Here is a 25,222-nt window from a genome sequence, read left to right on the forward strand (position 1 = left end):
GCTGCATCTCCAACAGCAGCTAATGGAGAAAATAAGTGTTATCGAGTTGCTATGAATACGCCACAAATAGAGCCGTGACGGGAGTGGGGCCTCGGCGTGGGGCCGGGGCGGGGAGCGGGAGCCGGGCGCGGGACCCTCCCCGGCTGCCCGGCACCTGCCTTCGCCCCGTCCCGGCTCCGCGGTTCGGAGCCTCGGGAGGGCGTTTCGCCTCCCCGGTGGTCCCGGCTCCGGCGGGAGGTGTATCCGAAGCTCCGCGCGCGTGACGGTGTGTCTTCCCATCTCGCTGCAGAGGCAGAGGCTAAGGATGCCCTGGAAAGCCCGAAGGAGTCAGAGAAACAGGATCCCGGAGAAAACCCCCCGGAGCCGAGCTCCTGGAGCGGGCCAGGTGAGTGCCCGCGCTCCCGACGCGCCTCCGTCTGCCCACTCCGGCGTCCCGAGCCGAGCACGGCCCTGGAGCCTGCCGGGGGCTTTTTTCTTGGTTTTACCCAGCTGCTGTGCTGGATAACAAGATCCTAATTTTTTTAATAGCGTGTGCATCCTCATCCCCGGCTCTCAGTCTTTTGCGGGCGTCCGGGTAGATTCGGGTGCCTGAGAGGCACCGGGGCGGCTCCGTTGCTGGCCGGTCCCTCTTGAGACCGGTCTGCATCCCTGGGGCGGTTGGACACGCGTCCCCCCCGGTCAGGCAGAGACAGGTCCGGCCGCAGGCTCCCGAAACGCTCGTTCCCTGCTGGAAAAGGTGGCCCGAGCCCAGCGGAGGGCCGGTGACGGGAGGCCTGGGCGTATGACGACCGCAGGGACTTCTCCCGCGGTCACCTCCCGAGCTCCGTGCGCGGCACGGGGCGGCCGCCGGAGCAAAGCCGGTGAATCCTGCCCCGGCAGCGGGTTTACCTCGAACGCTGGCTACGGCGCGGGAGGACGCGTGGCCCCGGCGCCGGCCAGCACCTCCACGCGCTCGCGAGGGCACCTCGATAGCATCCGGGCAACCACAAGACAAAAGCTCGAGCGGTTTCGCGATGTTTATCAAAACCCCAAGTAGCGAATGCTGCTGTCTATCAGCATCTCGTCATCTCCGCAAGAGCCGCCGAGGCCTGGTGCCCGGCGCGGCGCGGGATGGGAGGTTGGAGGGATGGATGGGAGGGTGGATGGATGGATGGATGGATGGATGGATGGATGGAGGCATCCCAGGGCGCCGGCTCGCGTTTCGGGCTCCAGCTGTCACCGCGCGGCAGCCAAGGATGCTCCACCCGGGTCCAGCAGCTCGTGGGGAAGCCGCCCGCACCATCCCACCATGTGTTTTCCCAGCAGTTTTCCCTGCGGAGCAGCGTTTCCTCCCTCCGCACGTGACGGGAAGGGGTGACCTCGGTGCCGCGGGATGCCGGGAGGCGGCGCGGGGCTCGCGGTGCTGCCATCTCCGTGCCCACGACCGCCAAGACGGCCGGCGCGGCAGCGGGGAGGGGATGCCGCGCTCCGGCTCCCGTGGCAGTGCCAGCCGGGACCGAGCCGCCACGGGGCAGAGCCGGCCAGCGCCGCGGCCAAGGGGAAGCGCGCGCCGGCCCCGCTGATACCCCCGGCCTTTCCGGGATGCCGCGGCAGGAAGGAGCTGCAGGGCCGCCGCTATCGCCGCTTTATCTGCTCCCCGGCCCTTGGCCCCGCGGCCGCCCGGCTCCCCACGGCCCCCGGCCGCGGCGCGGGGGCGAAAGTCTCTCGCCCTGCCTCCCCTTCCCCCTTCCTCCGCCGGAGCTGGTTATTTGCATTCTTTATGTAAAAGAGATTTTATTATCGCCCTCTCCCAGCCCATCTCTATTCTGGTAATTGGAGTGGTATTAATTTCTGTGTGGCTGGGAGTTGATGGCGGTCCGGCGATGCTGCAGCGATAGGGTGTTCCTCTCGCGCTAACCGCCGCGATAGCCCGTCTATCAGGCGCTCTGCAGGCTCTGCACTTATCAGGGATGGAGCTGGCAAAAAGGGAAACTCTGAGCAGCCTGAATTTTCTTTTTATCTGGCAGGATCCGCCGTATGTCAGCAATGGCAGCCGCGGCGATGCGGCGCGGGGGGGGCCAGGAGGCGGCACGGCCGCTGCTCCCGGGCGCCTTTGTTTGCGCCTCGCCGCTCCTCGGCCCCGGCCGCGCCCTTCCCGGGGGGCTGCGAAGCCACCGACCCCAGCGCCGGTGCAATGAGTTTTGCTCGTGCTCAGCCACGCGGGCGCAGGGCTTCCCCGAGGGGGCTCGTGGCTGCTCACGCCACTGCCGGGACCCGGCCGGGACGTGCCAGGCGTGCACAGAAGGCGAGGGAGCAGGAGTATTTTTTATCTTTGAAATGACCTTGTTCGCCGGAGGGGGCTGGCTGCTCCGAATTCTGATATGCAAATAGCTGATAGCTATAATCTATAATCCTCAACTTGGGAGCGTTTGCAGATGGACTGCGCCGGTTCGTTTGCCTCCTGGTCGCTCGGCCGCCTCTCCGGCCCGCTCGGGGCTGGCCGGCGAGCCGGGGCCGGGGCTGGACGTGCTGCTGGGGCGCGTTCGGGGCCGGGCGTCGCACCCGCTCGGACAGGGGACCTCCTGGGATGGGGGACCTCCTGCCCTCCCCGGTCCCCCCAACCCTCCCCGGTTCCCCCAGCCCGTTGAGTCAGACCCCGCACAGAGCCACGGCAGAGGTGGCTCCTGCGCCGCGCTGTCCGCTGGCTCCCTCTCCCCGTCCTCGACAGACGGACGGGCTCGGAGCACCACGCGCAGTTGCTCCTTGCAAGCTGATGTCGGTTCTCTCACTTGCTTCTCTGCTCTGGAGCCGGGCCGGCAGCGCAGAGCTCCCCGCCGGCTCGCCTGGCCCCCAGGGCATCCCGCTCTGTCCCTCCAAACGCAGGCAGCCCTCCAAACCCGGTGCTTTCCTGGCTCCGGCTGGACACGGAGGAGGTCGGTGCCCCGATGAGTGGGAGGCTGCTCAACCGCGTTACTACACAGTAGCGAATCCACATGCGGCGCTGGCCCGGCGGGTGCAGATCCATCGGAAACCAGGCCCGTTTGCGGGACGATTCCCTTTCCGCAGGGGAGAAGGGGGGACGAGGCTTTTCATTCCAGGGGGCGCAGAGCCCCAGGGCGGCGGGCACGGAGGGACGCGGCACCACTCCCGCGAGCGGCCCCCGCTCCCCGGCACGCCGCCCCCGCGCCGCCTCGGCCTCCGCCGCCCGATAGCGATCAGCCGCCACACCAAAGCAGCCTTATCGCCTACCCACATCCCTCCCCGCCAGGAGCAGGGAGCCCGCGGCGCCGCTGCCGCCAAACCCATCTTCCAGGTAGGTCTGGCCCGGGCGAGGCGTCCCGCAGGCTGGGGCAGCCGGGCCAGGGCTGGTGGCAGCATCGCGGCGGCGATGAGCCGCTCTCCGGGGCGGAGAGCCGGTGTTTTGGCATTGCAAAGAGGTTTCCACCTCGGTCCCTTGGCGCGTGGCGGGGGTCTGCCCCACGCCCCAGCGGGAGCTGCTCCGCGCGGCTCTACCCCGCATCCCTGCGGCCTCGCCGGGGGATGGAGCATCCTTTCCCGTGGGCCCTGGCACCCTAAAGCTCTCGCCGGGGCTCGTGAGCCCGGCTGCGCTTGCTCAGCTGTTTATCCAGGCGCGCGGGGGCCTGGCGCCGGGGTCCGAGGGCTGCGCTCTTCCCTGGCGCGAGCCCCGCGGCCGGCCGCGCTGCAGATGCCCCGTGCGGCGCGTGGGGCAGGACTGGGGCACCAGCATCCCTGCGGATCCCCGGAGATCGCCGGGGCGGCACGTCTCCATCCCGGCTTCGCGCGGCCTCCCCGCGCCACGTGCCGGGAGGGCCCCACGACGCCGCGCCGAGGGTGGGGAGCGCTTTCTTCTTTTGCACGTCTCAATGCAAACTGCAAACTTTTTCCCTTTCCTCCCCGCCTCCCCCCTTCCCGTTCGCCTCCCTCTCTTGTTCGGTTGTGTTTATCTGCACTGTGACTCCTGTCTGAATAATCTCTCGCAGCCTGGAGTTTGTGTGCAAACCTCAAGGTTTATTATCGGGGCGAGCAGGGCACGGCGCGGAGGGACAGCGCGTCCTGACGGACAGCCCGCGCGAGATCTGCCGATTGCGCCGGGCCGGGTGCGCGCCCGGCTGCCTCGCACCGCTGTTTTCCCCTTTTCCCTCTGCTTTGGTATGTGTGGGTGGGAAAAATTATTCCAGCTATGTCTCTTTATCGCTCGGAGCCGAGCTGAGCCGCAGATAGCCGTATTTGTTTTAGATTGCCAGGCTGTGGGGTGAAGGGGGCACGCGAGGAGCCGGGGTTTGGGGCTGCAGCCCCCGGAGTGAGGGGTCCCTGCAGCCCCGTCCCGCGCCGCGGCCAGGCGAGCGCCGCGCGGGCAAAGCCTCCGTGCCCGGAGCGACCGCGGCAGCTGGCGGGGACAGCCCTGTCCTGGGTGGGGGCACAAAGGGGACCCGGGCCCTGCTGGTGCTGCCCAGGTGCCCGCGGGCTGCAGCGCCCTGGCAGGCGGGTGCCGGTCCTCGGTTTGGGGACGCTGCCGGGGTGGAGGGATGCTGGGGCCGGTTTGGGGATGCTGCAGGGAGGGAGAGACGTCAGGGCCAGTTTGGGGACACCACCAGGATGGAGGGATGCCAGGGCAGGTTTGGGATGCTGCTGGGGTGGAGGGACGCCGGGGCCAGTTTGGGGACACTGCCGAGGTGGAGGGATGCTGGGGCAGGTTTGGGGATGCTGCAGGGATGGAGGGACGTTCAGGGCCAGATTGGGGACGCTGCCAGGACAGAGGGACGTTGCAGCAGGTTTGGGGACGCTGCTGGGATGGAGGGACACTGGGGTGGGTTTGAGGACATTGCCAGGGTGGAGGGATGCTGGGGCCAGTTTGGGGATGCTGCTGGGATGGAGGGACGCTGGGGCCAGTTTGGGATGCTGCTGGGATAGGGGGATGCTCAGGCCGGCCGTTCCCACGGAGCAGCAGGGATGTCCCGTGTCTGGCAGCAGCAGAGTGTTGAAACGCAGAGGCAGAGTGCCCCGCTCTGTCCCCATCCCTCCGCTTTCCCTTGGGGAGGAGAAAAACCTGCAGGTTTTGGGCACAAGAGCCCCGAAGGCAGTGCCACCCCTTTTGCGATGCCCGCTGGTGTGGCACCGCGTGCGGGGCCGGGGCCGGTGGCCGCCGAGGGCTGGCGCCCGCCCGCTGCGGTTTCCCCCTCCCCTTTTCCGGACGGGATATCTCTCTGGCTCATCGTATCTGGGCAGCGGCTCAGGGCTCTTAACTCCGCTTCCTCCTCCCGCCTGGGCTTCCTGCGCGCGGCCCCGCTCCCCCCGGCACGCCGGGGCCCTGGGGGCTTCGTGCCCAGCCGCCGCCGTGGCCTCCATCCCCACAGGTCCTGGCACGGGGGGTCCAGCCCCGGTGGCACCCGCAGCTTCGGGGAGCCAGGATGTTTTCGTCCTCCCCGGGTGCTTTCTCGTTTTCTTCCCGTGGATTATTCCTCCCCCTCCGCCGCGGCTGGCCGAGATGCGACGAAGCGCCCCGGCCTGCGAGGGCTGATCGGATCCCGGCCGGGGGGGCACGCGTTCGGCACCGAGATGAGCTGCGATAGCATCGCGCACCCGGGCAGCACTTATTGTCTGCACTGAAAAGGGTGGGCTGCTGCCTTCCTCCATGCCCCCCTTCCCGCTGCTCTCCTCCTCTGCCTTCCTCAGCCCTCTCCTCCTCCTCCTCCTCCTCACGGCCGGCATTTTGCACTGCCGCGGGGGGAGCCGCTTTGCAGGAGGCAGCAACACCCCCAGTGCAAACGTCCCGGGAGCCTTATCGGGACGCATCCTGCTCGGGCAGGGCGCCGGGCCGGGGCGCGGGGCGCCCGCCGGGCGGGTGAGCGGTGCGTCCGTCGGGCACGGCGAGGACGGGCGCATCCGCCGGCGGCCACGTGGCCGCTCGCCTGCCAGCTGTGCCTGCCGGCTCGGGCACGGGGGTGCGGGTTTGCCCCCGCGCCGCGGCGGGCTGGGGGCACCGGGGCCCCACAGCGAGGCCGGGCAGCGCCCGCGTCGCCGTTCCGGGTAGGTAACAGCTCCTCCATTAACCGGGGTCAGGGTTCAGCGCGATAAAGATTTGCTGTTGTACTGAGTCAAGAAATCAATAAATCGCGAGCGATGGTTGGGAGCGATAAGGGCGGCGAGCTCCCCCCTGGCCCCGGGGCCGGTGCCGCCCGGGCAGGCGCCTGCTGCAGCGGGAGCGGCGCGGGGAGCGCGGTCTGGCTCGGAGCCGCGGGGGCCTGGATGGTCCCTGCCAGCCCGAGGGGCTCCTCCAAGAGCCGCTCGCTCCCGCAAGCCACGATGCACCTCCGCTTTGCCTCCCCCGCTGCAGCAGCCCCCTCGCCGCCCGGCGCGTCCGCACTTTCCCCCAGCGCTTCCCTGCCATCCACCTGCATCCCGGCGCGGGGACCGGAGGATGCTCGGGCGCCCGGCCCTCCCCCTCGCCCCCCTCGCCCGCGCTGCTTCAGCCCGCTGCGCCCGCGGTTGCCCTGATTGCTCCGGCAGCGGGACGGCAAAGCCGGGATAATCTGCTTAGCCCCTTTGGAGAGATTTCCCTTTGTGAGCGGAGGTGAAGAGTGGAGATGCTGCGTGTTCGCAGCTTAAGACTCTTCCCAATCGGCTCCCTCCATCTTATCTGAGCGGTGCCATCACATCATTTCGCTAGTTGAGTTGTCAGGATTTATTCCTTCCGCCTCGCCTTAGCAGCTGCTAAAAACAGAAGCTGCGGTGTGCGGCGGAGGGGCCGCGCCGGCGGGATGCCGGGCGCCGAACGGGGCGATGCCCAGCGGCGACGGTCCCGGGGGCGGTGGCGGCCACACGCACACGCCGCCGCGGAGCCACGGCATCGTTTGGGGCCGGCTTTCGTGTTTCGCTGGCTTTTGCACCGCGGTGTCCCACGAGTGACCCGCGGCCTTGCAGCACCCCGGGCCGGGGCGGAAAGCGCGGTATTAATAGGACTAATGCGCGGGGCCGCTCGTGCTGGGAAGCGGTCGCATGACTCCCTGATAGCAGTATTTATCCAGATAGTATCCAGGCAGCTGCAAACACGCCGGAGCCTCAAATCAGAGATCCTTTCAGAAGGGCAGATCTGATTCATTAGCCCGTATTTGATTAAAGCTTCGGGAATATGGTCGGGGAAAGCGCAGGGAGGCCCTGGAAGCCAGGAGCTGCTTGGGAAGGTGTTGTGCTTCCCTCACCCCGGCTCCTCTCCGGGACACGGCCCCGGCTGGTCTCTCCAGGGCCACTGAGCTCGGCGCGAGCCGGTCCGGGGGTCGCAGGCCGGTGAGCGCGGCCGGGGCAGCCTCTGCCCTTCCCGCCTCCTTGGCGCCTGCGAGCTTCGAGGCTGCGCCGCGCTCCTGGAGGAGACGCGAACGTGTGTTCGTGTGCACAGGGGCAGGCATGAGCGTGCACGCGTGTGTGTGTGTGTGCATGCGTGTGTGTGCACGTGTGCGTCTGCACATAGACCCCCAGAGCAGCCAGGAGCAAACCCAGGACGCCCACCAAGGTGGGCGGCACATCCTCACCCCCCCCTTTTTGTTACACTTTGTATTTCCGTGGCCGTAAGGATGGTTTCGGTCACTTGTGAGCGGCGTTGTGCAGATGCGTGTTGTAGCCGCCGGGGAGGGCCGGGGCTGGGTTCAGCCGGCCCACGATGCCGGCGTGCCGTGCACTCTGTGCCTGCGTGTCGCCGTACTTGACCCAGTTCCTGCCCTCCTGGCCCGCGGTGCTTTGCAGCGCGATAAGACCTTACCGGCACTGAGCAATGAGCAGGGATTTACCCCGGAGGTTTAATTCCTCCTTGCACACCTCTTCAGCGCCCCGGCAGCAGCCGAGGAGGCGCAGGGAGCACGTGGCCGCCGCTGCCAGGACCGCAGCCCCCCCGGCAGCCCGTGCCCAGGCCCCCGAGGTGACGGCCCCCGGCCCCCCGCCCGCTCCCAGCCGCCCCAGCCCGCCCGGGCTTTGCAGGAGGGAGCTCAGATGGCAGCCGTGCTTTTTCTCTTTCATTTATCAGCTGATAAACGGCAGCGGTATGATGACAGGATTAATCTTTGCTCTCCAGCATAGCTCAGGCTATTTCTTTGAAATCTCTTGATGAGGAGATAAGCGCAGAGCACTGCGCCTAGGTGAGCGAGCGCGGTTATCCCACGGGCAAAAAGAGGGGTGCAGGAAGCAGCCGGGGCGCTGGGATGTTCCCGGACGGCTCCAGGAAGCTCAGCAGGGCCGGGCCGGGCCGCTGCGGGGATGGGAGACCCGGGGTTAGCGGTGCTAGAGCCCTGCGGGGTCCCGTGCCGCGGTGGGGCGGTGCGAAGGGCTGCGTTGGGGTGGATGCAAGGAGAGCGTGCGCGCTGCCGCCGTCGGCCCCGGCAGGTGCACCCGGCAGGGCCGAGCTTCCCAGACCCGACCGCTGTATTTTTCCCTCCTTCCTTCCTTTTTGCTGCTTTTCTTTGCAATCCAAAGCAAACAGCCCGATCCCTGCCCAATTTGGTTAATGATCTCGGAGATAGGAATTCCTGCGATAACCGCCGGGCCGGCTGGCAGGCCGGAGCCAATGGGGTGCCGCCTCGCCGGGAGCCGATGGGGAGATTAGATAAACGGGAACTGCGTTAACCTGCAGGGCGGTGAAACCGCGAGCCGACGTCCCAGCTCCTGCGCCCAGGGCAGCCCCGGAGGCGGCACGCACGCAGCCGCGGTGGGAGCACGCCGGGACTCTGCCCCCCCCGCGCTGAGCGGGGAGGTTGCTGCGGCTGCTGGCGAGCTGGGCCGGGCTCCCGCGCCCCCCGGCACGCTCCGGCTTCCCGCTCGGCTTGGGCTTCGCTTCTAAAGCCCTGAAAATATAAATACGCGGCACCTCCGCGGCCTTCTCTTTTCCGGCTCGGTGTTATTTCCCCTGCGCCGTGCCCGGCCGGAGGAGGAGGAACGCAGCGGTGCCACGTGTTTATTTTGGAAATCACCGTTTTCCTGCTTGTCCCGGGCAGGCGGCCGGTCCCGGGCGGCCGCTGCATCCTGCTCGGGGCAGAGCCGCCCGGCCGTGCTCGGGGGCCGGAGCATCCCGCGGGGCGCTGGGGCTGGCCGCGGCGGCACTATTTTTGTCCCCCTGCCTGGAACGGTTTTCTCTTTATCAGCGCCTGTGTGTTTTCTCTGCTGGGGATTGATACACAGAAGATGAAGTGCTCTGACATGGGAAGTGTCAGGCGAACGCTCTTATCTCGGAGACATGGTCTCCTGACCCACACGCAGCTGATTACCAGCGAGACGTGGGGAAGGGGGGCAAAAGGGGGGGCAAGGGGAGAGGAGGTGGCAGTTGGGCTCGCACGGGGATGGGTTCCCAAAGAGCCACCTCTTTCCTCCGGCAGTGCCCGCGCCAGCGCTCGACGGGCAGCTTGAGCGAGCCCAGTGCCCCGGCAGGGCCGCCCGGAGCCGGCGGCTCTCGTGCACCCGGGCAGAGGGGAGGAGCTGCAGGTAACGCGCCGTGGTGCCGGGCACCGGTGCTTTGGGGATCAGGTGCAAGTCACCCATTGGAAATAAGTTGGCAAGTAGAAAGATCACAGGGTGATCAGCCTTTTCGGTTCGGTTAGCTCTGCAACGCGGCTTGGCACAATTCGGGCTGCATCCCGGCCCAAACTTCAGGTCGCATCTTGGATAGCGTGGTCAGCTCTGCAACCTGCCCGGCACGGTGCGGGCTGCAGCCCAGGATTGCAACGTGCCCCTTGCAGAGGTCTCTCCCCGCTGGGCTGCAGACGTGGGGTTACCCCGTTTCGATCCCGCGGCCTCGCTCAGCCTGGTCGCTGGCCACATGGTGCCCGGGATCCGCCGGGATGCGCACGGAGCCGCCAGCCCGGGGCGCAGGAGGCTTCACCGCGGCGGCCGGGGGCAGCCCGGGGCGGCCGCTCTGCACCGCGCTCTGCGCCCAGTGCTCCCCAGCACTCACCTCGAATAACCCCGGCGCAGAGAGGATCCAGATGTCAGCCCGGCTAATAAACACATCAGATTTCAATCTCTGCAGCCGTGGGATCGTTTTATCCTCCCTGCGTTTCCACTTCTGAAAGCAATTTGCCTTCGAACAAGCGGAGCCTCCTCCCCGCCCCCGGGATCCCGGCGCTGGCCGCGGCTCGGCGATGCCCTGGGCAGCCGGCGCTGGGGCCGGGCCGAGAGGAGCCGCGAGCCGGGGCCAGGCCGTGGTTTTGCCCCGTTGCAGCTCCGTTCCCGAGGGGCAGAGCCAGCGGGCAGAGCGGAGCGTGCAGGCACGGGCTTGCACACCGGGGATGGTGCCGGCACGCCGCCTCGACGCCGGGCCCTTCGGCACCGCTGTGGCGCCTTTTCTCCGGCTGGAAGGAGCCCGGGGTGCCGGGAGCCATTGCGGCAGCCGCCGAGGGAGCGTCTGTGCGTCCGGCCGTCGCGGTGGCTCCTCGCTCGTGAGCGGCGTGGGGTGCGCGTGCATCTGCCTATTGGTTACCTGCCATCTTATCTGCGCTCCGAAAGACAAAGGCCCAGTTAAAACATTTTAGAGCAGCCTTCATAGTGTATTAACATGTTATCTCACCCATTAAACCGGAGGCTTATCAGATCATCGAAGCCATTAAGCCCTGAAGCGGCTGCGACTTTGGGCGCTGCGATGGGAAGCGCTCCTTCCGCCGCGCCGCGGCGGCGGGCTGGGACCCCGGGGGTGCGCGGCCAGTCCCGTCCCCCCCGGCCACGGCGCGTGGGAGCTGCCTGGGGCTGTCCCGCCTTCGGCCGCTCGGGCTGCTTTGTCCCGCTGGGGTTTGCTTTTCACGCCATCCTCCCCAAATCCGCATGAAATCCTCTTCCTGCTGCCGTCCCCCACCAAGCCCCCGCCTCGGAGGGCCGCGGCACCTCCGGGCACGCCTGGGGACGCCGCGGGTGAAGGAGCCGCCGGGCAGGAGGTCTCCGAGCAAGGGGACACCCGAGGTCTCCAAGCAAGCAGACTTTGAGGTCTCCAAGCAAGGGACCTTGAGGTCCCCAAGCAGGGGGACCCCGAGGTCTCCAAGCAAGGGACCTTGAGGTCTCCAAGCAAGGGGACCCGATGTCTCCAAGCCGGGTCTGCCGGTGCCGGGAGGTGCCCTCACGCTGTCCCTGTCTCTCCGCAGATGAGCTGGAGCTGGCCGTGCTGGCGGGGGAGAGCCGCGTGCGGGCCCGCCGGAGCCTCCCCGAGGGCTTCTCCTGGGGGCCATTCCAGGGCAGCATCCACAGCGAGCCGGCGTCTCCGGGGCAGAACGAGACGGTAAGGAGCACCGCGCGGCACTGGGGCCCGGGAGCGGGGCTCCGACCGGGACCAGGGCCGGGATGCGGGCGGGAAGCTCCTGCTACAGAGGAGAGTTTGGGGAGAGGAGGCGGGTTTTGGAGGACTGTTCCTTGCAGCAGCCCCCGGGGAACCGCGCCATGGCCGGATCCTTGCGACTCGCTCCCCTGGAGCGCGGCAGCGAGCGCCGTGGTCGGCAGCCGCCCGCGGGAGCCTCCCGCTCTGCTAATCTCATTAGTACCTATCATGGCGGGGTTATATCGCCGCCGTGCCGGGCTGGCGAAGCGCGGCTCCTCACAGCCGGCTGATAGCTCCTGAAATCCCGGTGGCGGCCTGCTGCCTGCCGAGCCTCGTTCGGGCTTGCAAAGGAACTCCGGGTCTGGGTTTCCCCCCCGAATTTGTGCCGCAGGGACCCTGGCTGTGCGCACCGGGGAGGTGCCGGGCTGTGCCGCCTGCTGCAGAGGGGCAGGAGGTGCCGGTGCCGGCGGCCGTGGGCAGCTTTTAGGGCTGCGGGGACGGCCAGAGCATCGTGGCAGGGCGAGGGGATGGGAGCCCTCAGCGGGTCTGGTTCCCGCAGCTTTAGTGCCTGTTCCCGTGGGTTTTGCATCATTTTTGTTGGAGCAAGGAGGAGCTGTGGCTGCCGGTGGTGGGGCATGCAGTCTGGCAGCAGCACCCTCGGCCCAGCGTGCCGCTGGCTCAGGGACGAGTGTCGGTGTGCCATCGCCCAGGGCCAGGCCAGGACGGCGGCACGCGTTCGTCTCGCCAGGGCAGGCTGACGGCTCAGCCTCCGGCGGGGTTTGGGAGCGCACTGGGCTTGCGCAGGAGATGGGGATTGCTGCAAAGGCAGCGCGCGTGCATGCACGTGCCTGTTTGCACACGCGTGTGGGCACGCGCATCTGTGTGCGTGCATGCACGTGCATAGGCATACGTACACGTGTGTTATCGGGATGGCTGCAGGCCTCGTGTCCTGCACGAGGGATGCTGGCGGGCATTGCCCGGGCCGGTTCGGGCATCGCGGGTCCTCCGGGGCTGCCGGGATGCCACGTCCTCCCCGTCCATCCCCGAGCTGCAGCGTCCCCTCCCCGGAGCCGTGCGAAGAGGGGGAGCTCCAGCCGGGGGTCTCCGAGGCTGGAAGATCTCGCAGGAAGTCTTGGCTCCATCCCCACCTCCTCCTCTTCCCTCTCTCTCTCTTTCTTTTTTTTTTTTTTTTAGCTCAGGCCCGTTTATCTTTGCCGAATTAAATCCTTGATTAACCCTTATCTGCCCAGTTTGGCTCCCTATCTCCCGGTTGGCGCCGTGTGTCCAGACACCCGGTACAGGATGATTGATTTCTTAAAGATATGCGCGGCTTTTTTCTGATACTTCATTTATTGTCTAAATATTTTTGCTCCCATTTCAGCAGCTCCCTTATCGAGCCGGGCTGATGATTCCCAGCCCTGCTTTTCTGCGCCGCGCGCCTCCCACCCTATCTCTGCTTGGGGAACCGAGGAAGGAATCGCAGCTCCATCCCTGATAGGGGCTGTCGCCCTTGGGTCCCTGCGCCTTTGTTGTTGGCGCTGGCGGGGGAGGCGGCGGAGGTCTCCCCCGAACGCCTGGCCCCGCTGCCGGGCTGCAGCCTCGGCGTCGGGCGTCTCGTCGGATGTGCGTCGGGCATCGGTCTGGGGGCGTGGGAGCCGGATCCCCCGCGGGGGGGATCGGGGATAGCGGGCGGCCTTAGCTGCTGTGCTGCCAGCAGCATCGCTCCGTGCATCCGTGTCCCCCAGGATGCTGCGGGAGCTCAGAGGTAGCTGGTGTTTCAGCCCCAGGACCGAGGGCTGAGGACCGGCAGAGCTCGGGACACTGATGAGAGGGACGCTGCTCTGCTCCCCGCACCGCCGGGCGCCCGTGGTGCTGCACGGCCGCCCCCGCCCCGGTGAGGCCGGGCGGCGAGGGCTCCCCGCTGCCCCAGATAACGCCGGCCCGGGCGGATGCGGCGCAGATAGGGTTTCCGATGGTTATCGGGGCCGGTTCAGAGCGGAGACACTGACCTCTTTGTTCGAGGGAAAACAAGGCAGGTTCTCAGCGTGGGCTGGGGCCGACGGCGGGAAGCGCGGCCGGGCCGCGGCGGCTGCCAGAGCAGCGGGGACGGGCGGCCCGGCACGCAGGGCGTCCCCCGGCTGGATGGGGCTCCCGGCTGCCGCGGGCCCCCGCCAGCTCCCCGTGCACGCAGCAAATCTGCAGATATGATGGCAAAACCTCTGCAGAGCGGCCAAACCCGCCTGCCTGCCCCGCGGATGGGCCCAGCGGGGAAGGACGCAGAGGGGCGGATGTCGCATCCCGCATCCCGCGCTGCATCCCTGCACCATCCACAGCGGCATGCGTGGGTGCGCGGGGGCACCGGCGCAGTGTGCACGCGTGTGCACGTGTGTGTGTGTGTGTGTGTGTGTGTGTGTGTGTGCACCGGCGGTTTATCACGCTGCAAGCACTCGGCTCCTCACGGCGATAAGGCCTAAACTGGCTGAGGCTGTCAGTCTGAGTTTGAGGGTTTAGAAATATTGGGACGAATAATTAGATTTCATATCGTTACCGCGGCAGCCATCGGAGGATCAGGCAGATTAATTTCCCCCCCCCTTTTCCTCTGCTCATTAATATTCATTAGCGACGCAGGGAGGCAGCCCTGGGCCGAGGCTGGCAGGGCCGCACGGGGGGGGCTGCGCCCCTCGCCCGCTGCCCGGCCTCACCGTCCTGCCTTTCGGCTGTCGGCAGAGCCCGCCCGTGACGCTGGTGCTGGGAGACGAGAGCTGCTGGCTGTCCCGGCTGCCCCTCGTGCCCGCAGAGCCCGACGCCAACGCCGTCGTCTACAGCAAGGGTTGGTACTCGCACCGTGCCGCCCCGCTTCGCCGGCGCGCGTCTCCTCTAACGCGAGGTTCCCGCAAGCCGGGCTCTTCCCCCCCGTCCCCGCGAGCAGTGCCAGCACCCAGCAGCTCCCGCTGCCCACCGTGCCGAGTCCTGCCGGCCCTCCGCGCCCGGCCAGGGCAGTGGCTCCCCCTCCACCCGGCTCATTCCCCCTTGCTGCGAGTCCCCTGGGCTTTCCCGGGTCCCTCCGGGCCGCCCCGTCCCCGGCTCCCGCTGCGGACGGCGCCAGGGGATGCGAGGCAGGAGGGTCCCAGCACGCAAAGGCCGGTGCAGGCCTTGCTGCAAGCGCTGGCGCAAGCACCAGTGCAAAATTCGCTGCAAGCAGCAGTGCAAAATTCGCTGCAAGCGTCATTGCAAAATTCAGTGCAAGCACCGGTGCAGAATTCGGTGCGCGCACCATTGCCCGCACCCGGCCGTGCCAGGCAGCGCGGCTCAGGCACGGGCTGACACCGCCATCTCCAGGCGAGCCCGGGCTTAGCCACTGCTGGGCGAAAGCAGCCGGGTGCCGCGGGGGGCAGCGGGGCCCAGATTTGGGCTGGCAGCAGGGCTCCGCTGCCCCGGTCCCGCGCCGGGGACGTTGCAGGGTGCGGGACGGGGGCCGCCGCCGACCGCCCTGCCCTCGCCGCCCGGCAGATGCAGCCCTGTGGTGCAAGACGACGCGCGCCGTGCGGGAGGACGAGGCCGTGCGCGCCTTCGTGGTGGCCGAGCCGCCGGCCGTCGCCAACCACGCGGCGCAAGCGGAGCCCGGCGACTCGCCCTACCCGGCGGCGCTGCGCTCCGACATCCAGCTGCTGCCGCAGCAGGCGGGCATGGCGGCCATCCTGGCCACCGCCGTGGTGAACAGTGAGTGCCCGGGGCGGGCGGGCGGGCGGGCAGGCGGTGGGGGGGGAGCCATCCCGGTCCACGCCACCCGTCCCTTCCCCTCCGCAGAGGACGTCTTCCCCTGCAAGGACTGCGGCATCTGGTACCGCAGCGAGCGCAACCTGCAAGCGCACCTGATGTACTACTGCGCCAGCCGGCAGAGCGCCGCCTCGCCCGCCGCCGACGAGAAGCCCAAGGAGAGCTACCCCAACGAGCGCGTCTGCCCCTTCCCCCAGTGCAAGAAGAGCTGCCCCAGCGCCAGCTCCCTGGAGATCCACATGCGCAGCCACAGCGGTACGGCACGGCATCCGCGACGGGCAGCGCCGGCATCCCGGGGGCCGCCGCGCTCGCTCGGCGCCGACGCATCCGTGCATCTTGCAGGGGAGCGGCCGTTCGTCTGCCTGATCTGCCTGTCCGCCTTCACCACCAAAGCCAACTGCGAGCGGCACCTCAAGGTGCACACGGACACCCTCAACGGTGAGTGCGGTCCCCGGGGGGGGGCCGTCCCCCCGCGGCGGCCGGGCCCGGGCGCCCCGCTGAGGCCCCCGCCGCGGCCCCCTTGCAGGCGTCTGCCACAGCTGCGGCTTCATCTCCACCACGCGGGACATCCTCTACAGCCACCTGGTCACCAGCCACATGATCTGCCAGCCGGGCGCCAAGGGCGAGCTGTACTCGCCGGGGCCGCCCGCCGCCAAAGCGCTCGCCCCGGGTGAGTACGCGGCGCGGGCGCCTCGGGCACGGGGCACGGCGCCGGGATGCCGCGGCGCTGACGCCGGCGCCTCTCTCCCCCCCCCCCGTCCCCTCCCCGGCAGGGCTGAGCCAGCCGAACAACGCGCCGGCCCTCAAGTGCAGCCTGCCGAGCTTCCTGGCCGAGGGGCTGCCGGCGCTGCCGCCCCGCGCCGTGCTGCACGCCCCGCTGCCCGCCGTGCCGCCGGCCCCCGCCGCGCCCCCCGCCTCGCCGCCCGCCGGCCCCCTCTCGCCGCCCGCCGCCGAGCCCGGCGCCCCCGCCGCCGACGGGCCTTCCTCCGCCGCCTCCTCCTCCTCCTCCTCCTCCTCCGAGCCCGCGCCGCCCGTCCGCGTCAAGGAGGAGCCCGCCGACAGCCCGGCTGGCGAGGCGGAGGCGCCGAAGAGCGGCGTCGCGGCGGAGCCGGCCGGCAGCCCCGGCGCGGAGCCGGCCGCCGGCTCCCGGACGCCGTCGCCGCGCGGGCTGCAGGCGGGCAAGGTGAAGTCGGAGCTGGCCAGCCCCACGCCGGGCTCCAGCCCGGTGCCCAGCGAGCCGGGCGCCGGCACGGCCGGCGGCACCGTCTTCCTGCCGCAGTACCTCTTCGGGCACGAGGCGGCGGTGGTGCCGCAGGCCTCCGAGATCCTGGCCAAGATGTCGGAGCTGGTGCACAGCCGGCTGAAGCAGGGCCACGGCGCGGCGCCGCCGGGGCTCTACGCCGGCGCCCCGGCACCCAAGGGCGCCACGTGCTTCGAGTGCGAGATCACCTTCAACAACATCAACAACTACTACGTGCACAAGCGCCTCTACTGCTCCAGCCGGCACCTGGCCGAGGACGGCCCCGCCGCCGCCCGCAAGCCCAAGGCGCCCGCCGGGACGCCCCGGGGCGCCGAGGGGCCGGGGGCCGGGGGCCGCGCCGGCACGCCGCCCGAGGCCAAGGCGGAGGAGGCCGGCGCCAAGGCGGGCTCGCCGGAGGCGTCGGAGGGGGCGGCGGGGCGCTGCAGCGAGGACAGCCAGAGCCCCGGCAGCTCGGTGGACGAGGGGGACGAGGACCCCAGCAAGACGCTGTGCGAGGCGTGCAACATCCGCTTCAGCCGCCACGAGACCTACGTGGTGCACAAGCGCTTCTACTGCGCCTCGCGCCACGACCCGCCGCTGCGCCGCCCCGGCGCCGCCAAGGCCCCCGGCCCGCCCCAGCCGCTGCGCACCCGCAAGCGCCGCAAGCTCTACGAGCTCCACGGGGCGCCGGCCCCCCCGCGCCGCCCCCCCGAGCCCCCGGCCCCCCCGCGCCCCCAGCCGCCCTCGCCCGGCTCCAGCCCCGACGCCGACGGCCCCATCGACCTGAGCAAGAAGCCGCGGCTGCAGCCGGGCGAGACGACGGCGACGGCGGCGGCGGCGGCCCCCCCGGCGCTGCCGCCGCTGGCCGACTACCACGAGTGCACCGCCTGCCGCGTGAGCTTCCACAGCCTCGACGGCTACCTGGCGCACAAGAAGTACCGCTGCCCCGCCACGCCGCTGCAGCCCGGCGCCCTCGAGCACCTGCAGCAGCTCAAGGGCGCCGTGCTGCAGGGCCGCCGCAGCCCCGGCGCCGAGCCCGAGCGCGCCAAAGCCGAGAAGGCGGCGGCGGCGGCGGCGGCGAGGCCGGCCAGCCCGGGGGTCCCCGGCGGCAAGGCAGCGGGCGCCTACCCCTGCGCCGGGGACGGGCTGCAGCGGTACCCCAAGGGCGCCAAGGTGCCGCTGCCCGCCTGCCCCTACTGCCCGCTCAACGGGGCCGTCAAGGGCGACCTGGCCGAGCACTTGCGCAGCGCCCACGGGCTCTTCGTGGCCAAGCCGGCGGCGGCCCCCGAGGCCCCGGCGCCCGGCAGGACGCCCGAGCCCCCGCCGCCCGCCGCCTCGCCGCCCCGGCCGCCCGCCCGCCCCCGCAAGGACAGCCTCAACGGCCGCGAGGGCAAAGAGGCGCCGGGCGCCGGCAGCCCCCGGCCGCCCGCCTCGCCGCGGCCCCCCGCCTCGCCCGCCGCCCCCGAGGCCCCGCGGGAGGCCGGCCGCCAGCCCCCCACGCCGCCCGCCTGCACGGACAAGGGCGCCCAGACCCCCCCGGGCAAGGCCGGCCCGGGCCCCGTGCCCAACGGCAACCACCGGTACTGCCGCCTCTGCAACATCAGGTTCAGCAGCCTCTCCACCTTCATCGCCCACAAGAAGTATTACTGCTCCTCCCACGCCGCCGAGCACGTCAAATAAGCCCCCCCCGCCGCTCCGCTCCGCCCCGGCGCCGCGCGGCGCTCGGGTTCGGCCGCGGTTCGCCCGCCGGGGATGCTGCAGGCAGGGATGCAGCGGCCGGGGACGCAGCAGCAGGGATGCAGCGGCAGGGATGCAGCGGGCAGCGATGCCATGGGCTGGGATGTTGTGGGCAGGGATGCCGTGGGCGAGGATGCTGCGGGAGGGATGCAGCAGCAGGGAGGGATGCAGCAGGGATGCAGCGGCAGGGATGCTGCAGGTAGGATGCTGCAGGTGGGGATGCTGCAGGTGGGGAGAGCCCGGGACCTTGTGTCTGGAGCTGCCGGTTGTGTATTTATAAAGGAAACTCGGCACACGCACACGCACGCGCGCGCTGCTCGCCCCACGGCGCCCTGCCCGGCGTGTGGGGGGCGGGTTTGCAGCCATGGGGCCGGCTGGGGCTCCGCGCGCAGCTCGGCCGGCCCCAGCTCCCCCACTGCACCACGGGGACGGACCTCCTGCGCGGACCTATGGGCTGTGGGGTGCCCCCCCCCCCCACAGGCGCCCACGCAGCGCCCCTACCTCTGCCCCCGGCCCGCTGCAGGGCCCCTCGCCGGGTCTGGCCCCCCCCCAGCCGTGCCTCACCGCCCCCCGGCCACCCCGGGGTGGGTGCTGCGGGGAAACTGAGGCACGGCAAGGTGGGCACCCCAGCCTGGCACCCAGGGCAGGGGGTGCCCCCAAATAGACACTACAGGCCGGGGACGGCCCCGGGAGGCGTGTGCGTGTGTGTGCGTGGCCCTGTCCCTCCACCGCCCCCCCCATTCCCCATCCACGGTCTGGTGGGTCCACGCGCCCGGCCCGGCCCCTGGAACGAGACAGCACTGAAGCCGAGAATGAAGCTCCCCCGGGACTCGTGTGTATAAGTGTGTACAGAAATAAATATGTCTAATAAAGCCGGGCTGCCGCCTCGGTGCGGGGCGCGGGGGGACCTGTCCCCGCAGGGGGACACGGCGGGCACCGGGCCCGGCTGCGGGCCCTGGCTGGGGACGTGGCACTGGGCTGGGGACAGGGACACTGGACACGTGTAGTTGTCGTGTGTGGCCACGGGGTGGCAGGGAGAGCCTGCAAACGGGGGGGCCAAGCGCAGCGTCACTGTCACCTCCCTGTCACCCATGCATGCCGTGCATCCATGCCACCCTGTCTCCCTGCATGCCCTGCATCTGTGCCGTGTCCCCTGTGCATGCTGTGCATCTCTGCCACCCTGTCACCCATGCATGCCATGCATCTATGCCACCCTCCTTGTCACCCATGCATGCCATGCTTCTATGCCACCCTGTGTCCTCTATGCGTGCCATCCATCTGTGCCACCCTCCCTGTCACCTATATATGCCACTTACCTGTGACACCCTTTCACCCAAGCATGCTGTGCATCTGTGCCACCCTCCCTGTCACCCGTACATGCCACGTATCTGTGCCACCCAGCCGGGCCAGGGTGCAGCAGCCAGGAGCCACCATGGGCCACGCGGGGCCGGTGGCAGCCACCAGCTCCTGGTCCCCCGCCTGCAGCAGGTGCTGGGACCGGTGCTGATGACTCGTTAATTATCTGCCTAATGAAGAGCCCCAGGCTGAGATGAGCCACAGCTGGGCTGCATTGCCCAGCTCTGCTCTTGGTTGCTTGTCTGGGCCACGTGAGAGGGTTCCCGCGCTGGAGGCTGGCCTGCGACACCCGGGAGCACCGGGGGGACCCCAAACCCTGCCGAGGAACCCGCTGCCCCACACGGCAGAGGGGCTGGTAGCCGGCTGGGTGAGTGGGGTGCCGGTGTCTCCTGCGTTGCGGTTGGTGGGGAAGGCACTGGGATCCCCGTGCTGGCAAGCCAGGCGCATGTTTTAGGGCTGTTTTCTGGCTGTAACCCCAGCTGCTGCAGCCAGCGAGCTCCGGGAGGGCCGGTGAGTTTTGGGTGCCTGAGCCCCCACCGCGGGTGCTGGGGGCCGGCTGCAAAAACAGCTCATGCTCAGCAGTGGGTTTTGCCGCGTCCTGCTTCCTGGGAGGTCGGTGTGCCGGCCACGCGCCCAGGCCGAAGCCGGCGGTGCAGCGAGCCGGGCCATCGCCTGCTGGCACCCCGTCCACCCATCGGGTCATCATACCCCCCGAATTAACCCAGGCACTGTTTGCTTCCGAGTTTGGTATCCTTGGAGCCGTGGGGGTGTTTGGTCCCCGCGGGCCCGCGGTGCAGGCAGCGTGCCAGGGACTGCGCGGCCCTGGCTGCAGCAATGGGGTTGTGCAAGGCCAGGGCCGTGCCGGCCTCCCCCGGTCGCACCACCGAGGCTCGGCTGCCCGAGCCGTGCACCGGCCAGCGCGAGGGGCTGCAGCTGCGGAGGGGACACGGGTGCTTCCTTCCCCGCGGGCTCTGCTCCAGGTGCCACAGCCGCACCGAGGGGACGGTTCAGGTGCACCGATTCCCGCAGGTAACAGGCGGCCGTGCAGCACCTCGCTGCCTTCAGGCGAGGCAAAGGCAGTGTTTTGCCCAGGGAAGCACAGCTGGATGTGGGTGCAATGCACCCAGGGCGCCAGCTGCAGCCACCTGCATGGGCAAGGACAGAGGAGCCCCTTCACCCCATCCCCAGGGGAGGCATATGGCACCCACCACCCTCCCTGCAGCGCCGGCGGGTGGGAGAGCTCAGCCCCGTGCCCGGCCTCGTGCGGGGAGAAACGCAGCAGCCCCAGCTCCCCGGGTGCCTCTTGCATCAGGCGTCCCGGCGCGCGCTCTTGCAACACGGCCCCGGCGCCAAGTAGGGCTGCGGGGGCCCGGGGCGAGCGCGGGCTGTGCCGAGGGAGGCAGAGCTGGGACGGGGCAGCACCGCCCCTGCTCCCCGCCGCGGGGCTGGGCCCCAGCTCGGAGCAGGGCAGGACACGGAGGAGGACGATGCACCAGCTCCCCGGGGAAGGTCGCTGGCAGCGGGACAGGGCCCTCCTCCAGCCCAGGCAGGAGGCAGAGCCCAGCGCCTCTGCGGGAGAGGGGACACAGACCATGACAACACTGCAGGCTGGAGTACAGGAGCTTTACTTAAATAAATATATTTACAGAGTAGCAGACAGAAGACCTGGCCACATTCAGCCAGCGACGTGCGAGGGAGAGTCATCCAGGCAGATCCCAACTGCCCTGGTTGCACCAAGCCGGGACAGGGGGAAGGAGTGCAGGTGCCACACGGGGTGTGAGCAGCCCCCCCACGTGCATTGACCTAGGAGGGATGGGACGTGCGTCCCTGGGGTGTGCGGAGGGGCCGCGGGGCCGAGCCCTCACTGCAGGGTCTTCCTGCGGGGCGGGGGCGGGAGGCTGCGGGGCAGGAGGCTCTGCAGGGCCGGGGTGCTCTCCGCGTGGTCCTCCTTGGGCTCCTCCGTGGCATCCAGCAGCTGCTGCATGTAGCAGGAGGTGCCCAGCAGCACGTGGCCCGTGGCCTGCATGGTGAAGAGCGTCCAGCGCAGAGCTTCCCTGCGTGGGGACAAGGCGGGTGAGCATCTCTCCTTGCACCCACCCCAGCACCCCACCAAGGGGGTCTCATGGCCCCCCCGGGGCGCCCCAGCCGCCCGGCACTCACTTCATGAGCCGCTTGGCCCCGCAGCAGCGCAGGTCGTAGGACATGCTGTAGGTGCCGTAGAGGGTGGCTTTGACGTTGAGGCAGCCCAGGTCCTTGGGGCTGGTCTTGTAGAGGTCGAAGGTGATGCAGGCCACGTCGATCCTGCGGCGCGGCTTGTGGGACAGGCTCAGCTGGTAGCCTGGTGTCTAGGGCAGAGCAGCCCTGAGTCATGGGGCAGCGTCACCTCCTCTTAGTTGCTCCCCAGCCTCCCCAGTGCCCCCCAGCCAGCGTCACTCTGCTGCTCCCAGGGGGACGCAGCCCCACTGAACGGGGCTCCTGCCCGCCCCAGGGCCCCGTCCTGAGGCCGGGTGCTCACCTTGGAGGCACACCACGTCTGCCCCTTGCTCAGGGCCATGAGCACCGTGCCCTCCTCCAGCGTCTGGAAGAAAGCCTCCGTCTCCACGGCCGTGCCGTCCTCATCCAGGACCAGTGAGATGGGCCCCGGTGCAGACAGGGCGCTCTGAACCTGCAAGGGGTGGAGGTGGTGGGGAGGGGGCCGCACCGGACAGCCAGCCCTGCCAGACGGGCAGCCAGCCCCCGGCTCACCTGGTGCAGCAGCTCGGCAAGGCTCCGCGCCATGATGCCCTTGCGCAGGCTGCGGTCCCAGTTGTAGACGCGGTAGGGCCGGGGCCGCGGCGCCGGGCTCGACAGCAGCTGCTGGGTCATGGAGGCGCTTGCGGAGACGCATCTGGGGAGGCGCAGAGGGATCAGGGGGCTCCCGAGACCATCACCAGCCCCAGGCAGTGCCACCTCCCCAAGCCATCACTGGGGACCAGCACATCCAGTCCAGGGGCCAAGAGGCACCAAAGCCGGGGGGGCTCCATCGCCCCCCAGAGCTGGCACTTACTTGGAGATGGGGTCAGCTAGGCGCAGACTGAGGGACTTGGCGTAATCCATCTTGGCAAGGAGTGCAGTCAAGCCTGCCAGGAAGGAAGGACTCAGCCCTGGGCAGCAGCGTCCTCCAGCCCCTTCCCACCAGCCCTGCACCCGCAGCACCTTCCCGCACTCGGTGCTGGTGCAATGGGGAGCCAGCGCCCCGGCAGCCTTTACGCAGGGGCCACGCCTGCCCTTTGGCCGGGACAGCAGCGGTGGCGGACTCTGCCAGCCGGGCTCTTGCGCAAAGCAGCACGTGGGGCCCTGAGTCAGCAGCGGAGCAAAGGTGAGTTGCAGACATGGGGCAGCACCCTCGCCCGGGGCCCTTGCGGGGAGCAGCGGGGTCAGAGGCACCCGGGGCAGCTCCGGCCCCCACCCATCCCACCCACCTGGCCCCAGGGCCACCTCCAGCAGCCTCGCTGCTCCCACCCCACTCACCTCCAGCAGCCACCAGACCCTCTGCACCAGCTGCTCCTGCCTGCCCCGCTCCCCTTATATAGCTGCCACCCGCTGGCTCCACCCCCCAGGCCCCGCCCCTGCTGCCTGAGCCAATCCCCTCCTCGCCAACTGGCACAGGGGGCGGGGCCAGCACAGGGGGCGGGGCCAGCCTGGCACTCCTGCCCTGCTGCAAGGGACAAGGAGCGAGTGTCTCCTGGTGTCCCCAGCGAGCGTCCTCCCAGGTCACCCTGAGCGAGCGCCCTCCCGGGCTGCGCGCAGCAAGCATCCTCCGGCCTGCCCCACGCGAGCATCCTCCATCCCTCCCCACGCGAGCATCCTCCGGCCTGCCCCACGCGAGCATCCTCCATCCCTCCCCACGCGAGCATCCTCCGGCCTGCCCCACGTGAGCATCCTCCATACCGCCACACGTGAGCATCCTCCAGCCACCCCACGCGAGCATCTTCCAGATGCCCCACGCAAGCATCCTCCTGGGCGGCCCTGTTCGAGCACCCTCCCCATGCCCCACGTGAGCATCCTCCATCCCTCCCCAAGCGAGCATCCTCCAGCCTGCCCCACACGAGCATCCTCTGGCCTGCCCCATGCAAGCGTCCTCGAGGTGCCCCGTGCGAGCATCCTCTAGGCACCCCATGTGAGCATCCTCCTGGGCTGCCCTGTTTGAGCACCCTCCCCATGCCCCACACGAGCATCCTCCATCCCTCCCCAAGCGAGCATCCTCCAGACGCCCTGTGCGAGCATCCTCCTGGGCTGCCCTGTTCAAGCAACCTCCGTGGGCCCCACACGAGCATCCTCCAGCCTGCCCCACACAAGCCTCCTCCTGGGCTGCCCCATGCGAGCATCCTCCAGCCCGCCCCATGCGAGCGCCCCGCAGGCTGCCCCGAGCGAGCTCCCTCCCAGCACCCCAAGCAATGGTCCTCCAGCCGCCCCGAGCAAGCACCCTGGGAGAGGGAGCATCCTCGGGGCCGCCCCAGCAAGCCCCCGGCCGGCCCGCACTGACTGTCGTCCCGGCACGCGCCCCAGGGGCTTCTCCGCTGGCTGCTAGCGCGGTTGGGCCCGGCTGGTTTCGTGGAGTGAGCGTCTCCGGGCCCTCTGCCCGCGCCGCGTGAGGCGGCTGAGGTCAGCGGGGCCTTGGGCAGCCGTCGCGACAGCCGGCTCCCTCGGGAAGGGGCGCGGGGATTGCTGAAGCACCGCCAGACCGGAGCCGGCCGGAGGGGAAGCAGCGCGGCGGCGGCCGCAGCGCCGTGGGGAGCTGCTCCCAGGGCCAGGCGGGCTGTGCCGGCTGCCGTGAGCCATCACCTCCGGCACATACGTATGCGTGTGTCTGCCGGCATACGTCTGCATGTGTCTATATCCTCCATGTGGGTATGTGTGCCTGTATGCACAGCTCCACATATGTGCATCAATGCCTCCACGCGTGTGCATCCGTACCTTCCTGTCTATATACGTCTAACTCCATGTGCATTTCTGTCTCCACGTACGTGTACATCTCCACATGTGCGTGTGCATTTAGGTAAGCCTTTATGTGAGTGTGTGCACGTCTGCGTAGCTCTGCATGCATGTGCGCCGGCAGCTCCACGTTCACACGCGCGTGTGCGTGGAGCTCCGTGAGCACACCGCACGCCTGGGTACCTCCAGGAGCAGACGCGCATGTCTAGCCCACATCCACACGTGCACCGAAGTGCGCGTACGCAGGCACGCACGCCCCTCGCTGCGCTCTCACGCCGATCCGCACGGGCACGCGTGCAGCCGCGGCCCTGTGCGTGCAGGAACGCCTCGCTCCGCGTGCCCACCCGCACGCGCGTGGGCTCCCCCGTGTGCCTGCATGCATTACCCCCCCGTGGGCCCCCCCGCACGTGGGCACCCTCCACGCGTTCCCATGCACACCCATCCCCAGCTGCACACCTCTGTGGCCTCTGCGGGCATGCACGGGCGTGCCCCTCCGCGCGCGCACGCGGGCGTGGGCGCTCCCACGAGCACCTACGCGCGTGTGCGTGCATGTGCACGCCACCCACGCGTGTGCGCGCCTGCAGCTGCACCTGCCCGGACAGGCGTGTATCCCCAGGCGTGCACGCCCGCGCGTGCCCCCGCGCGTGCGCACGCGTGTATCCCCCCAGCGCGCGCGTGCGCCCCACGCGGAGCAGCGGACGCGCGCGGGCCCTTTAAGGCGCGGGCGGGGCCGTGGCGCGCGGCTGCGCGCGCGTGCGCGCAGGAGGAGCGCGGCCGCCCCCCCCTCCCCTCGGCGCGGAGGCCGTCGCGCCCGGATGACGTCACGCCATGGCCGCCCTGCGCCGCCGCGAGTAGAGGCC

The 25,222-nt window shown here is 69.6% G+C and overlaps 2 protein-coding genes across 2 annotated transcripts in view; one reads left to right on the top strand and one right to left on the bottom strand.

Moving 5' to 3' along the window:
• The window catches only part of ZFPM1 (zinc finger protein, FOG family member 1), a 32,201-nt gene extending 13,297 nt beyond the window's left edge, over positions 1-18,904 (top strand). Inside the window, exons 3-10 of the mRNA XM_064519799.1 lie at positions 290-385; positions 11,109-11,242; positions 14,006-14,108; positions 14,789-14,998; positions 15,086-15,310; positions 15,398-15,493; positions 15,582-15,725; positions 15,829-18,904. Coding sequence (XP_064375869.1) covers positions 290-385; positions 11,109-11,242; positions 14,006-14,108; positions 14,789-14,998; positions 15,086-15,310; positions 15,398-15,493; positions 15,582-15,725; positions 15,829-17,975 — 3,155 coding nt within the window. The 3' untranslated portion in view covers positions 17,976-18,904. The remainder of the gene's footprint in view (positions 1-289; positions 386-11,108; positions 11,243-14,005; positions 14,109-14,788; positions 14,999-15,085; positions 15,311-15,397; positions 15,494-15,581; positions 15,726-15,828) is intronic.
• Positions 18,905-20,997: 2,093 nt separating this feature from the next.
• On the bottom strand, positions 20,998-22,927 carry CIDEC (cell death inducing DFFA like effector c). The gene is made up of 6 exons (XM_026109994.2): positions 22,899-22,927; positions 22,435-22,507; positions 22,134-22,275; positions 21,904-22,053; positions 21,549-21,733; positions 20,998-21,442 (listed from the first exon to the last, which is right to left on the bottom strand). The coding sequence occupies exons 2-6, from the start codon at positions 22,482-22,484 to the stop codon at positions 21,250-21,252; spliced, it is 720 nt and encodes a 239-aa protein (XP_025965779.2). The 5' UTR covers positions 22,485-22,507; positions 22,899-22,927; the 3' UTR covers positions 20,998-21,249.
• Between the last annotated feature and the right edge of the window lie 2,295 nt (positions 22,928-25,222).

This window comes from Dromaius novaehollandiae, chromosome 13, assembly GCF_036370855.1.
Source record: "Dromaius novaehollandiae isolate bDroNov1 chromosome 13, bDroNov1.hap1, whole genome shotgun sequence".
In the NCBI taxonomy this organism is placed as follows: Eukaryota; Metazoa; Chordata; class Aves; order Casuariiformes; family Dromaiidae; genus Dromaius; species Dromaius novaehollandiae.

Bases quoted from the DNA above. Each gene is read 5' to 3' on its own strand.
- CIDEC (XM_026109994.2), bottom strand. From the start codon at position 22,484: ATGGATTACGCCAAGTCCCTCAGTCTGCGCCTAGCTGACCCCATCTCC. The intron at 22,054-22,133 runs GTGAGCCGGGGG...CACCCCTTGCAG, and splicing joins TTGCCGAGCTGCTGCACCAG to GTTCAGAGCGCCCTGTCTGC. The intron at 21,443-21,548 runs GTGAGTGCCGGG...GTCCCCACGCAG, and splicing joins GGGGCCAAGCGGCTCATGAA to GGAAGCTCTGCGCTGGACGC.